The 20,393-nt window shown below is 43.7% G+C and overlaps 1 protein-coding gene across 1 annotated transcript in view; it reads right to left on the minus strand.

Annotated features, from left to right (window-relative positions):
- Nucleotides 1–2,826: 2,826 nt before the first annotated feature.
- The window catches only part of TMC2 (transmembrane channel like 2), a 30,942-nt gene continuing 13,375 nt past the window's right edge, over nucleotides 2,827–20,393 (minus strand). Inside the window, exons 10-20 of the mRNA XM_054645025.2 lie at nucleotides 19,546–19,693; nucleotides 18,922–19,110; nucleotides 17,263–17,442; nucleotides 16,327–16,479; nucleotides 14,831–14,959; nucleotides 12,596–12,663; nucleotides 11,903–12,142; nucleotides 10,203–10,328; nucleotides 5,741–5,819; nucleotides 4,493–4,613; nucleotides 2,827–3,384 (exon numbers count right to left, since the gene is read on the minus strand). Coding sequence (XP_054501000.2) covers nucleotides 3,131–3,384; nucleotides 4,493–4,613; nucleotides 5,741–5,819; nucleotides 10,203–10,328; nucleotides 11,903–12,142; nucleotides 12,596–12,663; nucleotides 14,831–14,959; nucleotides 16,327–16,479; nucleotides 17,263–17,442; nucleotides 18,922–19,110; nucleotides 19,546–19,693 — 1,687 coding nt within the window. The 3' untranslated portion in view covers nucleotides 2,827–3,130. The remainder of the gene's footprint in view (nucleotides 3,385–4,492; nucleotides 4,614–5,740; nucleotides 5,820–10,202; nucleotides 10,329–11,902; nucleotides 12,143–12,595; nucleotides 12,664–14,830; nucleotides 14,960–16,326; nucleotides 16,480–17,262; nucleotides 17,443–18,921; nucleotides 19,111–19,545; nucleotides 19,694–20,393) is intronic.

The following is a 20,393-nucleotide window of genomic DNA, read 5'->3' on the forward strand; positions in this document are numbered from 1 at the left end:
TCTGCAGCTCACGTTTTCAAGCAAGGTGACAATTCTATTTCTGTGGAGGTTCAGAATGTGTGATAAATGGCTTTGTCATAGTGCAGGGTTAGCTATAGGAGAAGAGGATAAAAGCTCAAGACAATCTTGACTGCTTGTTTAGGATACGTGAGGTCATCACGAAAAGGAGTGCTGTCAGTAGTGGTGACATTCACTGCTTGTTTCCCTTTCTCTCCTTAGAGAGCTTCATAAAGGCCACCTGAAAATACAAGTTCAGGTGTTTCAAGGTTCCCTTTTGAAAAGAACTTACTGTCCTTCTGCAGCAAAAAGCTGATTTTTCTGCTTTGGAGAACCTAAGGTGCCTTGGTATCAAATACAAAATCAATGTATTCTTTGCATTCTTTTCTGGGTTTATGAGCAAACCTGCTTAATGGTTTCTACTGTTTTTTGTTCATTGAGAGTACAGAAAGCACCTTATCTTATATACAGCTGGACACTTTATGATAGAAATATCTGAATTATATTTTCAACCCTAAAAGAGAGGCGTGCACATTGTTATCCCCTTCACAGTTCATGTTTAGCCACGTGTTTTGCAAAATTGCCCTTTAAATTTTTTTATTTTGCTGAGGTTCTGGATTATTAGTAACACTGAGCAGATGTTCTGCCTGGCCATGCGAACTAAAAACTGATGCCCATGAGAGCTGCCTGTTTAAAAACAAATCTCTGATGAGAAGAATAATAAAATTATTACGCTTAGATATTTCCTTGTGTTTTTTTTTTTTACCAAAACCTCTTGGCTGCAGCATTTGAGCTAGTGGCAGTACAAGATGAGAAAAATTTGCAATGCAGAGGGCTCTTCCAGTGATCTATGAATGCAAGCTGAGAGCTGTGAGAGATGTTACTAGGAGGTTCCCAGTACTCACCACTGAGCTTTTCTCTTTTTTTTTTTTTTTTTTTCCTCTTTCCCCTTGAAGTTAGACTGAGCCCTGGAGGAAGATTGGGATGGATACAGTCTTTCAACAAATTTTAGGGGGTTGGAAATCAATGTTCAGACAAGGGCTTTTTGCTGTTCCTAGCAATAGAAAAATAGGAATGAAACCAAACACTACTGAATATTCCAGTGATTTGTGGAGTTTAACCTTCAGTTGCATGTGAATAACTGGTAAATGGACTCAAAGCTCCAAGAGATAAATAATCATTTCAGTTAATATGAGGACTGAGGGTTGGCATTTTTACACCTTTCATGACTCTTGTGCTCTGACAGAGGACCCCACAGTGGATTGGATTGGATTGGATTCAGGGCAGAGAGTTGCCACTGGCCTGCAGGAATTGGCTGATAATATCACCCTTGTATCCTGGAGTCTCTGAGCCTGCAACAGACACTGATCAATGGGTGAGCCTAATGTATTATAATTAGAGATAAACAAGCCTTGAAGGAGTAATTAGCTAATGGGCAGTTGTGTGCTCCAGAGATGACACAGTGCTTTGGAATGCTCCATATTATTGCTGGTCTGATTCAGGGGCCTGATTCAGAGAGTATCCAAGTCTTGTAATGGTTACTAATCTGGTCTAAGTCTGCCTCTGCTTCTCTGGTTTTCAAAACCTGTCTGGAGTTCTTTATGTCTTCTTCATAATGCTTCTTGTTGCCTTTATATATGTGCAGGCATGTATGCACACACATGCTTCCAGCCTCTTTCAGTTTGCTAGCAGAGCTGAGTGAGATCTGAAGCCACATTCTCCCCTTTCCAAATTGTGTTTCAGTGAGAGCTGAGGAGTGAAGAGGAGGAGAGTGCTCTTCCTTGATATGCAACCAGTCCCTAAGATACCAGAGTCTGCAGGGCAGACAGGCTGTGCCAAAATCAGGGCACTGTGTTGTTTCTGTGGCATCCTTCTGAGTTGGCAGGCTGGGAACACCTTCCCCCAGCACTTGCTGACCAATATGGATACCTCCAAGGAAGGATGTCTCCTGGAAAAGGCCTTCTCTTGTCTGACTTTTGTCCAGTTCAGTGAATGGAGAGAGCTCACCACACCTATGTTGCATCAGCAACTCTAACAGTAAAGAGGCAAGCCAAGACATTTTCTGTGGGACCCAGATCAGAGAAATGTCCTTCCAAGCCCAGGAAATAAATCCAATGAGCAGCTTCTCAGGTGGAGGCTCCATGGGAGAATGACCAACCCTGACCACAGCAGTGTCCTGGGAACAGCCAAACTGACTTTGAGCTGTACACCAGGAACAGCTGTTTCTAGAAACAACCCATTGACTTTGCTGTATTTGAAAGCAAAATGCAATGATTTCATTTTTGAAGAAATTCTGAAGTCTCTTTTTATTTATGTCTTGCTTCCATCTCCTGGAAGTACTTCTCTACTGTTCTTAAATAGCAACAGGAATTTCTAAATGGTTATAATCAGAAACTAGGCCAAGGCACTGTTAGTCTCTCAGTTGTGCTGGGTGGTGTTGCCAGACTAGGAATCATATCCAGGGATTGAAACAATGGTCCAAGCTGCTGTCAACTGACTGTGAAAAGAGGAGTGGAGTGGGAACCTAGAGAAAGTGGTGGTGAGACTGAAAGATGAAAGTTTAGAGAAGGTAGACCATAGGAAAGCTATCACAAGGGACAAAATGCAGCTGACAAATTCCTCTGATAGGAATCTTATACTGATAGGAATCTTCTACTCCTTGTAGTAGCTTCGTTGTGGCTTAGCTGGGACATTCCATTTTTAATAAGAATACTAAATTCTTCAGGCAGAGGAACAACTGAAAAAACCCACAATAAACCTGTTTAAATGACAGGTAAAGTCACACCACTTTTATTAATTAAAGAAGCCTTTGAAAGTACTGGCAAGCACTTGCTCCACAGAGCAAGTTAGTGGCCACAGGGCTGTATCCTGTGTGAAGCATTTCAGCAATGTCACGGCTGATCTTTGTTCTGACCGCCTCCCATTTCCCTTGGGATCAAAATCAGCACAGCCTTTGGGGGTAACAACTCAGAAGTACTCCTAAGTGTCTAAACAAATCTGTATTAGGGAGTGTTGGGTAGATACAGAGCACCACGAGGGGATGTCCAGCATGCGGGAATCATTTCCTACCAAAGCTACAGCAGTTCATGCAGCACATCTATTTCAGTGTCAGACAGGAGAAACTTTGCTGAGGTTATCGAGCAGCTCGTGGGTAGCATGGCTGCCCTCTCCCCCTTCCAGGGACTGGTCCCAGGGGGTGTCCCCATGGCCTGGGCTGGCCAGGGTAGGGTGCCCGAACGCCCAGTGTCCATGGCTGTGTCACAAACACTGGCGATGGTGGGGTGAATGCTGCTCCCCTCCCACCGACCATGGGGCTGCCAGCCAGGGCTTCTCCTCTGCCTGGTTTCCTGGCAGGGCTGGATCCATTTGGAGACTCTATTTTCTTGTCTAGAGCAAAGATTATGAATGTTATTTTCTTTGTAGCAAGGACTGCCTTTTGTCCTCTCCCCAGTGGCTGCTGTTTCTTCTCTGTGCAATAACCAGAGTGTCTGGGGATTTGTGTTTGAGCATCTGAGTGAAGGAACCAGGAATAAGAATGTTCTCCCCCACAACTCAACAGCCATTACGTGTCTCTGCTGCCCAACCCTTCTTTTCAGCTTCCTAAAGAAGCATTGATAAGACACAATAATCCTACCAACCATGCTGGCACACACCTAGGCATGGGGTGTGGTGGGTAATTCCTTATTTTAGTCTTTATTTTCAGTGCATTCAAAACACTGCCAGCACTATATCCATTTAAATGAATGCCTTGAGTCTGCTTTGGAGAGGATCTGACCTGGGTTGCTCTGAGCCTTCCAGTTTTGTCTCAGCCCATCAAATTCAAGGGGGTTATGGTGGCATTAGTCTGCTTTTCTCACATGTACCAGGATAAAATCAAAATCTTTCAGGTGATTTTCACAAGTGAGAGCCAGAGGCTCTGACAGTCAGGAAGTGGCTGGTTGAGATTGAGCCTAGAGAATCCATTTTCTTTGAAAATGACCCAATCCTGGTGCTAATGCCTCCTCCTGATTCTTTCTGCCCATGCACCTCCACAGCAGATCTTAGAGCATGCATTTATTTACCCTAAGACTTAACCCAATCCTGTGAAAAGTTTCTGCCTCATTCATGGTGAATTTTCCAATGAAAAGCTCAACTCAGGAAGAAAAAGTCTGACTCAACTCACCAGCCCTGAAACAACACTGTGTTTAAACACTATTCCCAGAATAAATTGCTGGTTTCATGAACAGCATGGTTAATAGCTGGGATGTGAATCATAATTTTAGATTACAATTCCCACTGTGACAAGCCTGTGTGAGATATAATCCAGTCTAAAAATATGCCCTTCCTGAGTGTCCATTGGCAGGTAGACTTCTGCAACAGGACAAAACATGTGCTAGTGATACTCATCCAATCCCTTGCTAAGGTGTATCCCTCCAGTTTCTCAATCCTACCAGTCACTTTGGTGGCTAAATGAGCCCTTTTGGAAGTGTTATGGGGAGATTGTTTTAATTTTTACCTTCTGCTTGTTTGGAGGGGCTTTCAGTCTTCGTACTTGGTGTAAGTAAATCCTCCAGATCTTGCAGCATAGGGTTTGTACTGGCTTTGTTGTTTCTCTTGTTTTTCTCCTCTTCTCGTTGCTGCATCAATAAAAAACATTTGGTTTGGCTGAAAACTGCAGGTGTAATCTGGGAAATGGGGGCCTGATGTTGTGTTTGGCTGGCTAAGTGTTTGTTGTTATGAATGAATCTCTTTGCCAAGTTCAAGGTGCTGAATCCCAGTCCAGTGATCAGGTGTTTTCAGGAAAGAAGGCACATCCCAGACAGGACTGGAAAACAGTGGGTCTGCTCCTGTTAGGCTAAAGCACTTGCAGATAACATGGTTTAGGTCCATCAGGCTGTCTGTGTGTTCTTACAGCTACCAATCTGCCCTCTCTGGTGTATTGGTTAGTTTTAAATGTGAGCCTCTTGTGAGAGAGGGTGTCAGGGATAAATGCCAGAGGAAGAGGGTATGGCAGCACAGGGATGGGCTGTAGGGCTGGCTTTGACATTACTTGCATACATTTAGGGCTACAAAAGATTCTCTTCTGGATAGTGGAGGGAATCTATACTTTTGTATAGGGCTGAGTCCAGCTTTGTGACCCCTTTAGCCCTGATCCCAGCTAGGTTATGCAGTGTGAAATAGAATGCCCCAAAATCTGAGAGTGCTGTAGCACAGGTTCACCTCCTGCAGTACTCAAGGGTGCCCTTTGCACCAGGACACTTCCTTTAAGCCGAGTGATTGATTCTGAGTTTGAGCATTTGAATGTAATTTGTGGAGTACCATTTCTCAGTGCTCACATCCTCACTTTTAATATTGCACCAGTCTCTGCTTTATGTGATGTTTTGCTTTATGTGGCACTGCTTCCTTGGCCTGGATCCTGTCTCGTGCCAGTAAAATGGCTGTGGTTTTCATGGGCTTGTCATTGTTCCTGGGAAATCTCAGACACCAAAGCATTGTCTGAACTTTGAGGTAACTTATTCTTGTAGATAAAAACCACAGTTTATGGCAAAGCCAACTGTAGTTTTGATGTATGAAATAGCAGACTATTATGGGATGTGACCACTCTGCACAGCTTGACATTAAATGCCATCAGAGGGGATTGAACAAGCATAAAATATGTCATCTTCTTGTGTCACCAAAGTGAAGAGTGATTTAAAGCATATGTTATGCATCAAGATTTAAGTGCATGGTATTTCACAGGTGGTTTTGCCAGATCAGTACTTACCATTTGCATTTTCTTCTTCAGCTCTGTGTTGGCGCGCTGATATGCTTTAGACACAGCATTCAGGTAATAGATGGTGAGGCTAGGAAAGAAAACATGTTGCTGTAGTGATATGATTAGGGAAAAGAGAAAGTTTCACAAGGAAGGAACATGTAATTTTTTGCCTACCCTCTAATTCTTAATTTTCCCACCAGCTGTCTCCAAACTTCTTTTAGAAGCTCAAGGTTTAGTAAAAATTTGGGCTGACTGTGGCATGGTTAGCCAAGACAGGCTGAGCCCATCCAAAGCTCAGTTCTATCAAACAGAAGAAAAATGATCAGCCTGCACTTGTGCCTCCACCTTGGCTGGCCATGGGCTCTCTCTGCTTCCTTTGCACCAACCTTGGGGAAACCAAGCACCAGCCTTGAAATGGAACTGCCACCGCATAACACAGGGACCTTAGGAAAAACTGGAAAACCAGGGAAATAGTGGTAGAATAGGGCCTTGACAAGTCTCCTGAAAAGCAGTGTTCAAGGAACAGTCCTCCTTCCCCCTTTTCCAGGACCAGCTGCATCCTCTATCCCTGGACAGGGCCCTTGAGGGCAAGCAGAAGCCAGGTTGGAGCAGAGCCATGGGCTTTTGTTTTGATCCTCTCTTCTCCAAAAAGGGCATGCCAAAGCTAGGGGAAAGCTGAGCCAAGCTGGAGGGAACTGAGAGGCAAGTGGGGATGGGCCAGGGCATGCTGGCTGCCAGCCTCTGGCACACAGGGAGGCTGTGCTTTAAAACATGCCCAGATGTCGGGTCTGTCTTGCCACCTCTGACACTCACCAGGCAGTAATATCTTGGTAGTAAAAAAAATGTTCCCTCCTGCTTTTGTGGAGTTATAACCATCATCTGCTCAGTGACTCCAAGCCATTTCCAGGAAAAGTACCAGCCATTCAGTTCACTGCTATAGTTGTTTTGGTTTGTTTGTTTTTTTGGTTTTTTTTTAATAAAGTAGAAAACTCTCTTATAGAAGGAAAACAAAGGCAGGGAAAGAAAAATGGTTTCCTGACAGTTCATAACCTGTGTGTGTTGCTCCAGCCCAGGTTCATCCAACTCAAACCAGACTCAATGATTTCATCAATTGAGTGCCTGACCCTAAGCCCAGCAAGGCACCTTGTAGTGGCATGTGGGTTTCCAGGTGGAAGATCAGGAAGTGGTGCTTAGGATTGCCTTTCTTGAGGCTTTTTACAGGGGTCTGTTTAGAGGAAACACATTTGCTTCCTTTTGTCTAACATTAACCCAAAACTCAGTCTTGGTGATCTAGGCTCTCTGTCCTGCAAATCCTCTTGGAAATTGTTTTTTCTTTTTGTTCTTCTGTAAAGGTGTGATAGTTTTATTTCTTTTATGTTATCAAGCTCATTGTCTAGAAAATACTACTTTGTAATCAGGGCTGTGAATAAGAATGATGTTGATAACACACTGATATTTTCGTTTTGCTAATTCTTGTTTATCCTAAGCTGAGCATGGACCTTTGTTTTTGTCTCCAGCTCTGCCAGTGAGGAGGTGCACAAAAGAAACTGGGAGGGAGCATAGGTGGGACAGGTGACCTGAACTGACCAAAGGGATATTCCACACCATACAATGTCATGTCTGATGTGTAAATAGGGGGGGTTACCTTTAACAGGGGCCAGTCTGGTGTTGGCAAGGGGGGTCTGGCATCAGTCAGTGGGTGGTGAGCAACTGTATTGTGTGACACTTATTTTTCCCTTTTTATTATTATTATAATTTACCATTATTATTATATTTTACTTTGATTTTGATTATTGAATTGGTCTTATCTCAATCTGCAAGTTTTTCTTTAATTCTCTTCCTCATTCCACCAGGATTGGAGAGAGAGAGAGAAGAGGTTGAGCAAGTAGCTGGGTAGTGCCTAATTTCCAAGTGGGTTTAAACCATGACACCCTGGCACCCCTCTTCTCTGATGTATTGCTTCCCCAGTTCTGGGGAGAGTGTGGGTCGCTGTCCTTTTCTAGCAGAGGAATTTTAATTTTTCCCCCTTCTTGATACAGTAAAATGCTTCTATCTTCTGCCAGGAAGCTCTACAGGCCACAGCTTTAAATCCTACTCTCAGCCTGACTGGGATTAGGTTATGTGCCCATGGACACAATATCTTTCATACTTCTTTCTCTGTATTTCCTATTTCTCTTGTCCTTGGGCAGTTAAAAGCAGGACAGTAAGCTTGACCCATGTCACTCACTGGACCCCATCATTGTTTGGAACCAGGAGCTAAGAACCAAAATAAATAGAAGATACATTTTTGATTGCACCTGGATAAAAGAGAAGGGGTTGTCATGGCTAGAGAAAATTACTTAAATTCAGTCCATAGTGAGTGGAAAACACATTTTTTGAGAGATTGCAATCAAAATCAACAGACTGTCCATTTATGATCCACCTGTTGCTCTTTGTAGAGGCTATTTTTAGTTAGGCTGGATTACAGGTTGCCTTGCCTGCTGCTTTGAGAGCTTGTGGCTCCATGCTCATCAGGACTAAATGAAGCTTTTGCATTTCCCTGGTTTCAGCCTCTCGGAAAACTGGATGGGTTTCATCACACAGACTAGTTCCAGCTTAACCCTGTCTGCCTGTCAGCACCACAGCACAAGTTGAAGATTTTCAGAGACAAGGCAGGAAATTGGGCACTTGACTGAAAAGGAAGAGAGAAAAGGGCCAAAGCCTTAAGAAACAACCTTGTTTGTTCACTGTGATTTTGTCTGGGATTATCACAGGCAAGGTGAGCATGTAGATAACAATCAGTGCCTCTGCAAGGCACCCAGTGCTCTCAGGGCATGTGAGAGCTGCTGCCAAGGGGCCATAGGTCTGACTGGTCCAGGCACCATGGGGAAAGCCATTTCTTTAGGGCTGTGACTCTCTTGGGAGCTGAAGAGCTGGAAATCACAAGTGTGTAATACATACAGGCCATACAGGCAGTGCATCTGGCTAGAAAGTGAGATGTTTTGGGTAAAATGGGCATAAGGTATCTCTCAGTTCTCAGAGGGGAGTCAGGGCAGAAACAAAACTGTGTCTTGAGGAGAGTTTGGACTGATGGTAAAGCTGTGGTGTGGGAATTGCCAGCACTGGGAAGGTGTGAGAAAAGGTGTCTCTTCAACAAATGGAATTTGTGCTGTTACTTTTCCCAGCTGTCAGTGGAGGAAAGGGCAGGAGATTGTGACTGGAAAAAAACCCCATTATTTTCAAAGGTATTGCTCTCTCCCATCAGCTTTTTCCAGGGTTGCATCAAAGCCTCAGAAACCTGGCCTGCAGCCCTTTTGTTAAGGTGGCTCATTTGGGGTGTTCTGCAGTCTTCATTTTGTGTTTGCAGTAGTATCTGCCAGTGCTGCTGTGAAGCCCACAGGGCCAGAGTTTTTAATTCAATATATACTTGGCCATGCTGGGGTGTGGTGTGAGACTTCTTGTCTTCTGCACAGACCTGCTGTGGTCTGTACAGGTGTAGGGTCTGCCTGCAGAATTTACAGTACCTGATCATCCTTTTGTGGTTAAAAAGAGCAAGTAGTTTGAGGCAGGTAGAGGGATGACATGTCATTTTCAGTTTATTTAGGATTTTTCTCAGGTTGTTTGTATAAGAAACTTTGTATGGAACTAGTATTCGATATAATTTAATGGCATTACCTTCAGTGTAGCTATGCAGGATGAAGCATCACAGTGCCCAAGGATCAGCCCAGAGGCTCATCTCCAATGTGTGGACACCCCAGAAAGAGTCAGAACAGGAATCTCTGTATGCATCAGGCTCCCCAGCTCTGTCCCCATCTCCCATTGATTAGTCTGAAGTGCTCAGGACTGCCTACAGAATTTGGCCACAGCCCTCCTACTCATTTTGATAGCTTTGTAAAGCCTCAAGAACGGTGCCAAAAATATATTTTCAAATAAAAGGAGAACTAATCCTAATACTGCTGAAGGTGCTGGGGATTTAAGTTTGATTTCAAAGCTGAAATGATCAAACGGCACTAAAACAAATACCAGATGTATTACTTGGAAAATGAAGAAGTAAAACCCCCCAAACCCAAACAAAGCTCACAACTCTTCATATTTTTGGAACATGTAATTTTTGAATGCCCTGTCTTGGCTGTGCTCTAAATACCACCAGCTGTGACAGAAATTGCTTCTCCAAGAGGCACCAGGCTGAGACTGACCATTTATTTCCTGCTGACTACAGAAAATTTTTCATATGGAAGCTGTGACAGCTTAGGTATCTACAAGGCCTCTGTCAGCAATGTATTTCATCCACAAAGTTGTGTTTAATTGGGTCAGGTAATTAAATTTTGGGAAATTGGGTTAGGCAAAGGTAAGGGGTGTAGGGAGCATATGTCTGCTCTAATCCATGCTGTTATCTCAGCAGAACCTGTATTTAGACCTGACTAATATACCAGAATTTTTTTTCCAACCTTCTCCCCCAAGCCAGGCATGTAATATTGCAATGAAAACTTACACCATGAGCAGAATTGCAGGTATGATCAGTCCTGGATTTGCCAAATAGCTGAAGATCTTGGCAACAAAAAGTGGGAAATCAAGCTCGATGGTCTCTTGAATGACATCATACATCCTTTTCTTTCCACTGGGAAGACAAACAGCCAGTTAAGGAGTGTAGGTATCCTCTGGAGGGACAAAATGCCCCATAGTCTCATAGTGCTAAGCAGCATGCTTCACCTCTCTTTCAATGAACATCAGCTTGCTGAAGGCTTCAAAGGAGTTTAAAATGCCTTTATTTGAAATTATCTATTGGTTCATTCATTCCCTCATTCTCTCCCCTCATTGACTATACAATTAATCTTTGCTAGGCCAACTTGCTCCTGGAGTCAATACATTTATTTCCACGCTTGACTCCTTTATGAGTCCTGACTATTTACCCCTCTGAAATAGATAAAACCCTACAGACTGCAGTAACCACATATTTCTGATGAATATCTTGTTAAGTTTGGCCTTTTCATGGTAGAGATGACTTTCCATATGCAAATTCCAGCTTTCTGAAATAATGAGCCAACTTGAAGAGCTGCTAAGTAATGACAAAAATAGCAAGCTGTGATTATTGCTTAATAGGAGACTCAGTGAAAGAGTAATTTCAAACGGGATTGATGAAGCAGATGAGAGTATTCTGTATGAAAGAAGAACAAATCTGTAAAGGGCTGGATTATATAATTGACCTTCTTCTCTCCCCAGAATCTTTGGGTCTGGGAATTCAACACCATCAGGGCTCTCCCTCCCATTTAGACTTGGTGCCTCCTGGGAGCTTGCAGGATTCCCCTCAGGAGGGTGTTGGACTCTCTGTCTCAATGTTGAGAGTCAATAAAGAAAACTTGGATAAACAGCATCCAGCCTCATCTACTGCCAGGAGCTCAGGAGAGCTGAGCTTTCAGTTGAGCTGCCAAGGGCCTGAATCAGGCTGAGTGGCTTTTGAAGGGTTGATTGGGAATTGAAATAGCTCTTTCACATTGCAGATTAGTCATATCCCAATGATAGTGTGCGTGCAACAAGTTACTTGTCAGATCTTCTGACATGACTCGTTGACACCTGTCCTTGTTAGAGAACTGAGGGTATTTTGGTCTCTTGCCTTTCCCCCGAGTCTTTGAGCTTTCTGATGTCACTCTCCGTCAGCAAGCAGATAACCCAAAACATCTACAAGAACAATTTGTTCCAAGCTGGCTCCTTGCTGAGTCAGATTCAGCAAGCCCAGGAAATGGCGTTATTCAATCAAATTAGATTTTATTGGCACGTTAATCCAGTCCACTGAATGCTTTGTGCAGTGCTGATTCTGTCCTAATTAAAAGAAAAAAAGCACCCCATAACATTAAAAAAAAAACCCTAAACACCAAAGAAGAAGGGGAAAAAAAGGCAGTAATTTTACAGCTCACCCCTATCCATTTCCTGCTATTTGCCAACTAAAGTCAACATATAAAATACATCCTTTGGACTCATTTTTTTTCCTCAATGTTCCAAAGAGCCTTTAGGATACTCCAGTTGGGTTTTTTTGCGGTTTTTTTCTGGGACTGAGACTCCATCTCTGCTGGAGTCCAGTCCTTCTAGCTTCATGAAAATATGAGAATTTTGCTTTCAAAACATGAAAGCAAAAATGAAAATTTTGTTCCCATGTACCAGAGGACACAAACATCCTTTTTGGTGTTTTGGTAGTACCTGAAAGGTCCACAGTCAAAGGAGGGAGGCAGGGACATGATGGTGTAAGCCACAGGCAGGAGGCTGAGGAAGAGGATCAGCAGCAGCAATCCCATGTAAAAATTGTTAGACTTGGATGCTTTGAAGACTCTTGCATGAGGGACATTGCTGCTCATAACAGCCCAGCACTGAAAATACATGGAGGTTAATAAGCGCAGCACGTTTATACCCACGAGCCCTGGGGCGTAAAAGGATCCCATCCTGAAAAGGAAAAGAGAAGGACAGGAGCTGTTTTTTGACAGACTGGAAGGTTTACCCTTTTCAAGAACAGAAAAGGAGGTGTTTGTGTGGTGACAAGTTTGCTCACAAACAAAGGCTGAGCGGGCTGATAGGTGCTACCCACATGTCCCCACAGCAGAAGTCACCTCCACCCACAGGTGCAGGTATGGTCCCCCTCACTGAGAGCAGCAAGGCCTCAGACTGCTCAGGGGTTGCAAAGTTTTTCAGTTTGTGACAAAAATTTCTTGGAGATGGCTTGGAAAATATTAGGTGAATGTAACCAGAGGAGAGAGACACGCTTTTATAGTTAAGCACAGAAAGCTGATCAGAAAAAACAGAACTCAGAGGTTTATCTAGTTGGCTTGGAAACTCTCTAACTCCACTAACAGGTTTTCTCAATAACATGAAAAATAAAATAAAAGGAAATTATCTTACCAAATCATTCCCTGGTTGAAAACCAAACCCAAAACGTTGCCGCTAATGTCAAACTCTGCATAGGATGGCTGTGTGGGGAAAGAAAGGAAAGTGCTGTTGCTGGAGGTACCTGCTGGGTTTCTGCTGGGTGCATGATGCTTATTTAAAGCTGGCAAGCAGAGCTTCATGGGAGGGCTCCTGCTGCATGCACACTGCTTGAATGAGCAGCAGCAGGGTGGGGAAAGCAGAACTGGAGCTACTGCTCCTTCTCTCTTGGCTTCCTGAAAACTGCTAAGATAGATGGGGGTGCTTGGATCTGCTCTGTGTTTCTCTCTCTAATATGACACCAGCTGTGAGCATGGCACGGGACCACGTTTAAACTCCAGCTGGTGCCTGGCTATGGACTTACAGTTCCACCCTGGTAAAATATTGAATCTTGAGGCAGTGATAATTATGAGCTGGAAGGCAAATGCTATGCTGGATTATGTCCGTGTCCCAGGGTCCAAGCTGCTGAAGAATAGAAACACAGGGAAAAGGGAGAGAAATACAAGGGAATATATGACCTGATGGGTATTAGGTAACATTTTACTCTGTGCTGGCTGATCTATTGCTCCATATAAAGCAGTATTTTAACTATCTGATGTTGGTGCTAATGGTGGCAGGTCCAGAACAGGCTGGTCTGATCTACTGGCAGTATTTGTTGCTTTATAAATTATTATTTTGTTAGATTTGCCTATGATGAAGCTATTTCTTCTATATATATCTACTTTTGTGTGCACAAAACTTAGGTGACTTTTGGCAGATGAAACTTTGTGTAAAGATTTTCATGTTATGTTTTTTTGAAAAAAACCTATTTTTTTTTAAACTGCAGTGCAGAAAACAGAATTCTAAGAAATGGTAAGTGATGCTCTTATATCTTTGGAATATCCTATGTAGTATGTCTGTCTTTTATGCCATTTGCATTTACTTAATACTGTCAGCAATTCATAAAGTTGAAGATGTTTGTGCTTTATGATGAAAACTCAAGGAGAATCTAGTCAGAGTCTTTCTTTGCTGACTGCTCACAGCTTTGGGAAGGGATGGCTGTAAACAGTTTTCTTTGTTCTTTTGATTCTGGTCCATTTCTACTTTAAATCTTCAGCTAGAAGTTAATATTAGCTTCTTTTTTGCATGAAAATAAAGACAACTTTCAGTGTCTGTTGTCCTCTGCGTTGAGTATTCCTAGGTGAGAAGGCTGGGTTAAACAAGAAGCTTATTCATTATCATTAGAAAAACACATAGAAAATTGTGCTGGTGTCCCTGGCTAGGTTGGGTTAGTTGGCCATCAGCAAACCATCTTTGCACAAGCAATGGAAGTAATTTCATGCTGCTTGGCTGCTGGGGGGACCCTCCTAGGCCACCCTGGGGAATGCCCTCTGCCTCCCTCAGAAGAAACACAGAGCTGCACAAGCAGCAAAATGCCTGTTGTGCCCTGTCTGCTCTTCCTTGACCAAAGCCCTCCTTTTTGCTCTTCTCCAAACCACTCCTGGGAGCCCTGTCACTATGACAGCTAGGCAGTGGGTGCACTGATCTGCTTGTAATCTTGCAAGGTATATTCATCTCTGAATCCATCTGCTTTTGTTTCCTCTCCTGTGAAGCAATGGACTCCCCTCCATCCCTCCATTATTTTATTTGGTGTTTTGTGCAGCTCCAGTACTGAGTGCTTTGTAATGCAGCCTTTATGAGTACCAGAGTCCAGTGCTGTTGTGTGTTAGACACACGTGAGAGGGGAAGGAAATGCTCCTTGTTCCACTGCAGCAGAAGAAACACCAGGAGCAATCTGGAGCTTCTAGAGCTTCTGGAGCAGAAGCTTCCAGGAGCAATCAGGAGACACTGCTGTGAGAAAAGCAGTGGTGGCCAATGAACAGGAAGGTCTGGGGCTTTGAAAGGGGATATAGAAGGGCCCAAGGTTTTGGGGTTATAGCAACTGAATGAACACCAGATTATTTCTTTCTTAAGTCAGCTTTATGTCTTAAAGTTCTGAGATGGGGAGAAGAACTGCATTTTTGTAGAATTCTTACTGGGATGGAGCTGATTGACCCAGAAAAGTGATGCAGACTATGGATACCATAGTGATATGGATACCAATTATCCAGCAAGATCAGATGGCCACTGGCAGCATTCAAAACAAATTCATTTGTAGTGTTTCACCAAATGGCCCTAAATTACTTTTATCTTCTTGGCTATAAGATACTGACTGGGCTATAAGATACTTACAAATCCAGCCTCTAGGTCCCAGCACCAACAGTAATTCACAAATCTGACAAAGCAAGCTCGGATGAAATCTCCCACCAGGATGGTTATGTAGGTCACCAGGATATCAGACACAGTGAGCCTCACGAACTCCTGCAATTTAAAAGAAGGAAAAAACCCATTTAACTCCTATAATTTCAGTAACACATTCAGGACTGTATTTTTTATTAAGCTGTTTGTCTTTATATGACAATAATCTTCAGGAAAGCATGCCATGAGCAAACTCCATGCCTGCTTTCAAACTGTGCAGTGCCTAAGCTTCACCTCTGTGCTTGGGAGCCACGAGCTCTGTTATAGCTGTTAGACCTGATAGCTGCTGCTGGCATTATTGACTGCACTGCATGCTGTGGCAGCACAGAAAGTGGGAGCAGAATGCTAATGCTGCAGGAGTGCTGCTGTAAAATATACATATGCCCTCAGTTGGTTTGATTGTGCATTGCTCTGGTATGGCTCAGCCCCATAACTTTCATGTGGACTCCTAAGAAAGAAATTGTTCAGTTGTAAACAAGAGCTGTGTGTAAGTGTAGAGAAAGGAGATGTGCAAGAGAAAGAAGATAAAATTGCAGGCAGAAGGAAGACTCATAGGGTGGAAATAGCTGGTGGCCCAAGGATTCAAAAGAAAATAGACTTATAAGAAGAGTTTTTAAAGTATGAGGGGGGGAAAAACAAAGATCTGCTGAATGTCAGCTCAGCTGCACCAAGGATCAGCTCCTTCTGATGGGTGACAGTGGCTGGTCTTTTCCCACATGACTGAGAACCACCTGGCTTTTGAAGATGCCTTGAGTGTGCACAGGAATGCATAGCCTTGTAGTTTGGCAAGCCCTAACTATCTCTGTCAGCCAGTAAACAGCTACTTTTACCTTTTAAGGTGTGCATAGTCTGGCTGCAGATCTTCTTGGTGCAAGGTAAATAATGCAGGGTGGATTTGTCTGGTGAAACTCTGAGGACTTGAAGGCCACCCTGTCTGCCTTTCAAGGGGGTTACTTTTGCCTAATTCTGCTTTCATCCCATGGCCCCATGCTGCATTACTGATTGGGACATGTCAGGAGCTCTCCTGAGGCATGTCCTCTGGTTGGGTTTTACACCTGCACCAAAGCCTCTCTGGGACAAGTGCCACAATAAATGGAGAAGAGAGGTTTGCTTCAAAGGCACAGTCATGATCTGAACAAGAACATGGTGCAGGTGTGGGTGCAGACTGCCTGGTCTTTTGTGCTCTTCACAGCCAGTGCCTCAGAGCTGTGCATGCCCTGGCTGCTTCCAGCTGAGGATTTCACCACCATGGCTTGAGAGCCATGGCCAAGGGCTGGTATTGCCTTGGTGCTGCTGTATGAGAGTGGGGGAAAGACCTGCTCTTTGAGAGGAACACTTCAAGCCTGGAAATTTTAAAGGTATCAGTTGCAAAAATGTAAATGGACTATCCCAAACCAACACAGAGACTTGGTACATAATGGATTTCTTACGATGCCGACAGTTGTCTCCCAGCAGGGTCCCCTGGGCACGTCTGCAGGGTCAAGGGGAGCTGGGGTGACAGTGCTGTCATTCCCTGCAGACGAGTTGTGGTGACCAAGCAGTGTCCAGTGAGTGATGTTTTTTACCACATCCTCTTCTGCCAGCTGCAATGAACAGACAAAACCATCAGAAAATAGAAAACATGGAGGTGCTTGAAGAAATCCAAGGCATTGAGTACCTCCCTGCTCCTTAACGGTTACCACCTCTTGTATAAACATCTGTTCTCAATGGAGTCACAGTGCTGGCAATAGCACAGAAACTCCTCTTTTGCCTGGAGCAGGGGAACAGCTGAGAGTGGGTCAAGGCTCCATGAGTTTTTGGGGAACAAGCAGCATGCTCCCTGCACGTGGAGGAGTCAGACTTCCTTCAAGACTCCTGTATGCAGATGTAGCCTTCACCCAGTCCTCCTCCTTAATTTTTCAGGGCAGAGTAAACTGCCCTGGTTTTTCTAATTCTTCTCAGTTTAAAACAGAGTAATTTTTTCTGTGGATAAGTTAGACGTTTATCCTTTCCTGCAGTTATCTGCCCACAACACGCTACCAGGATAATGTTAAAGAGGGGAGGCAGAGGAAGAGGATTATAAACTGTATCCTCAGGGTCTGCAGTAATAGAAATTGCAAACAATGTCAGATGGAGAAAAAAAATAGAATTGCCCTAATATGCTGTGATTATAGGAAGACAACAAGTATGCTCTTGTCAGGTCTGTAAAGAGAAGCCAGGGACTCTGCTTGGTGAGTCTCCCTGGGGCGCTGCTCAAGAGGATTGGGAACAGAGCAAGCACCTGCTGCAGAAGGGGTGATTGTCCCTGCTGGCTGTGAGGACAGACTATGTTCACCCTCAACTCTGGGAAATGCTATTTGACCGTGGCTTTTTGGCTCAGCTCTTACTTTTTCGTTGACATCATCCATCAGGGCCAACAAAAATGTGTAGAGGTTCCCGAGGAAGAGCGCGAAGATCCGCCCCAGCTGCCACTTCAGCCCAATGCGGGGATGGTAATTTTCTAGGGCAGCGATGGTTTCAAACAGCGGAGGGCAAAACATGCCCAGCAAGGACATCACAATTTCAACCTGCCACATGAGGAAAACAAGATAACTGCTCATAGTAACAACAGTGACTATCTTACTTTGAGCAGAGCGGGGGCTGCCGGCAACTGGTTGGAGATTTCTGAAGGATTTATAAAGGGGAGGGAGTCAAAGCAAACCCAGCTTCTGGCTTTGCTCAGCGTGCAGGCAGCACAGCGTCAGACTTCAGGGCCGGGTTGCATGACTTGCTCTTGCAGGAGCATTTTTGCTCTTATCTCAAAGGGATGAGCTCCAAAGAATTTGCTCCCTGTCAGTCCAGACTCATGAATATTTAGGTTCCTCAAGTACCTTGCAGTATTGCTTGCATCAGCTCCAAGGTTCTTATTTTAGTTTCAGAGGAAGCGCAAGACTTGGCTTGTGTGCATAAAGATAATTAGTCAATGCTAATGTTTATTTTCCACGTTCAGCACCTTTGCTTTTGCAGAAGGCATTTACCTACTTGAACAGAAGCACATCAAGATCTCAGTTTTGCAGCTCAAGAAAATGTGCCCCAGTGGTATCTTTGTTCCTCTTTATCATGCCAGATACTAAGCTGTACTGTAGTAAACAGGGTCATTGGCCAGTCAAGGTTAGCTCAGGCATGACTTAAAGGCTTTAAATCTTTTTATAGCCCTTCAGGCCCATAGCCTGCATCTGTACAGGCACAGGCAGTCTCTGACTCCTCTTTGTGCTTTTCTTTCCAGAATAAGTAACAGTACCCAGCACTATATTTGTTCAGATCTCACATTATCACCAGGAAAGGGTCAGACAATGAAGTTTTTTTAATAAGATTTTTTTCTTTGGGAAAAATCTATAGTGATAAAGCATTTGGTAAGCAAGTGCTGTCTTTCTAAAGTTTTCTGAATGAATTTTAAAAATGCATGGCTTTGGATTTAATTTGGCTTTGATATATAAATACATGTTAATGTAGTAGACATTGAAATTAAACCTTTGCATAGGTTGAAATATTTTTTGCTGTATGTGAAGAGCTTAAAGATTTGAACTTCTCATTCCAAAATCAGACAAAGGAAACTTTCACAGTGGACATTTTTTTGCAGGTTCTAGAATTTTATTTGCATTATTCAAGGTGAATGACAAAGATTTGATTTTAGAGTTAAGTCTGATTACAAACATTTCTAACACCCAGAGAGCTTTCTAGTACAACAGAGTTTGTAAGTGTTATGATGCAACTTGATTCTTAAGATGGTGATTGGTATTGGAAGTGCTGAAAAGCCATTGACTTTTCTAGTGATTTATTATAAGAGTATTTTCCCTTCTCTGCAGGAGTTGTTAATTTGCCCTAGGAACTTGCAGGGAGATCAATGTGCATTGCAGCTACAACCAGTGCAAAGGTACTGAAGGGCACTCCTGGGCCCTGGTAGGGAATCCCCCTGCCCTGGATGCTGTCCTCAACCTGTGACAATTAATTTGCTGATGTCCAAAGGAAATTATCCCAGCAGAAAACTGGAAGCAAAGTTTCCTTACCTCATTTCTTTCATACCATCCAACGTTTTGCATTTTGGAAAATGTCTGGGAGCGTTTCACCACAAAATAAATGAGGTAGCCACTCCCACACAAGCAGCATATGATGAGGACATTGGCCAAAACACGCAGGAACCTCCTCAGGTGGATATTCTCATCCTTGTTGCTTTCTTGCTCATCTACAATAGACTCCTGAAAAAATCAGGAGGGGTGCTTAAGAAATTGGGAAGCATATCTTGCACTACTAAGCATGAGGCGACACCACAAGGTTTTTCACCCTATGAAATTCAATCTTCTGCTATTCTGGCTAGATGCAGCTTGGCAGTTTTGGTTAAATTCAAACTAACCTCCATAGAGGCATCCTGGTTTGACTGAAAGATATCAAATGGCAAAGAGTCTGAGATATCCCAGGGGAACTGCATTCTAAATTAATACAAATTCTTTTAAAGGCCAAAAAAAGGGAGTTAGGGGAAGTGGGTCACAGAAGCTGGAGCTGCCATGGATCAGCACCATGCCCTATTCCTTTGGAGAGATGCAGAGTAGGTATCCAGATTTCCCCTTAAATCTCTGCCATTGGTAGGTGCTGGCAGTGTCTCCAGGAACAGGCAGGGGACAGTTTAGGTTTACCTTGAAGCTGGTGGTGATGGATGCAAACTTGTTGTCTGCTGTCTCTGGGTTGCCAATGAGGTAGTCCCAGCTGGTGAACATTTTCCAGCTGAAAATGAAGTTGTCATCATCCCCATCTGCTGTGCTTTCGTTGGCATTACGAGCCATCCTATATGAGGATATGAGCAGTGACAAGGTCAGACAGTGCTCCACAGAGCCACCACACACCCTTCAGCTTTGAACAGCTTGGGTAAGATGGAGTGGGACAACCATTCTTGTGGCTTGGGAATGACTAAAATGTGCCACTGGACTTTAGGTCTAAGGAGGACCGAACTGTCAATTGGCAGGGCCATGCAGGCCTTCTCTTAAAAATAGTTGTACAGAGAAAAACTAGCACAGGTGATTGAGGAGGTTGAGTATTGCTTTGTCTAGCTGGTGCCTGAAGAAAGTCTGTTTATGGTGCTTCTGGGTCCTAGGCTGCAGTATATGTCTATGGCTACCTTTAGTTAGTTAAATTTAGTCAAAACCTCCATGTCCCATCCAATACACTGCAGCACAAAGGTTTAGTGAGACTTCACTTGCTGCACAATGCTGGAGCCAAAGAGCTTGCAGGAAGTCATGCAGGGAGGGAGAAAGGATTATTCTTGTTAATCAGCATAGGAGCAGATATGGCTTCTGCTGTTTCCTCTCTATTATTTGATCCCTGAAATCCTTCTGTAAGTCCCCCTAGAGTTCCTAGCACTAGTCCCTCAAGGAAGGCAAGACAACAGATGCTGCAATTTCATGGCAAATGTACAGCAAATCCCCATGTCCCACTCCAGCCAAAGGCTCAAGTAGCTCTTCCTGCTGCACAGCAATATGGCCTGTTT

Source organism: Agelaius phoeniceus, chromosome 1 (genome assembly GCF_051311805.1).
Source record: "Agelaius phoeniceus isolate bAgePho1 chromosome 1, bAgePho1.hap1, whole genome shotgun sequence".
NCBI classification, from domain to species: Eukaryota; Metazoa; Chordata; class Aves; order Passeriformes; family Icteridae; genus Agelaius; species Agelaius phoeniceus.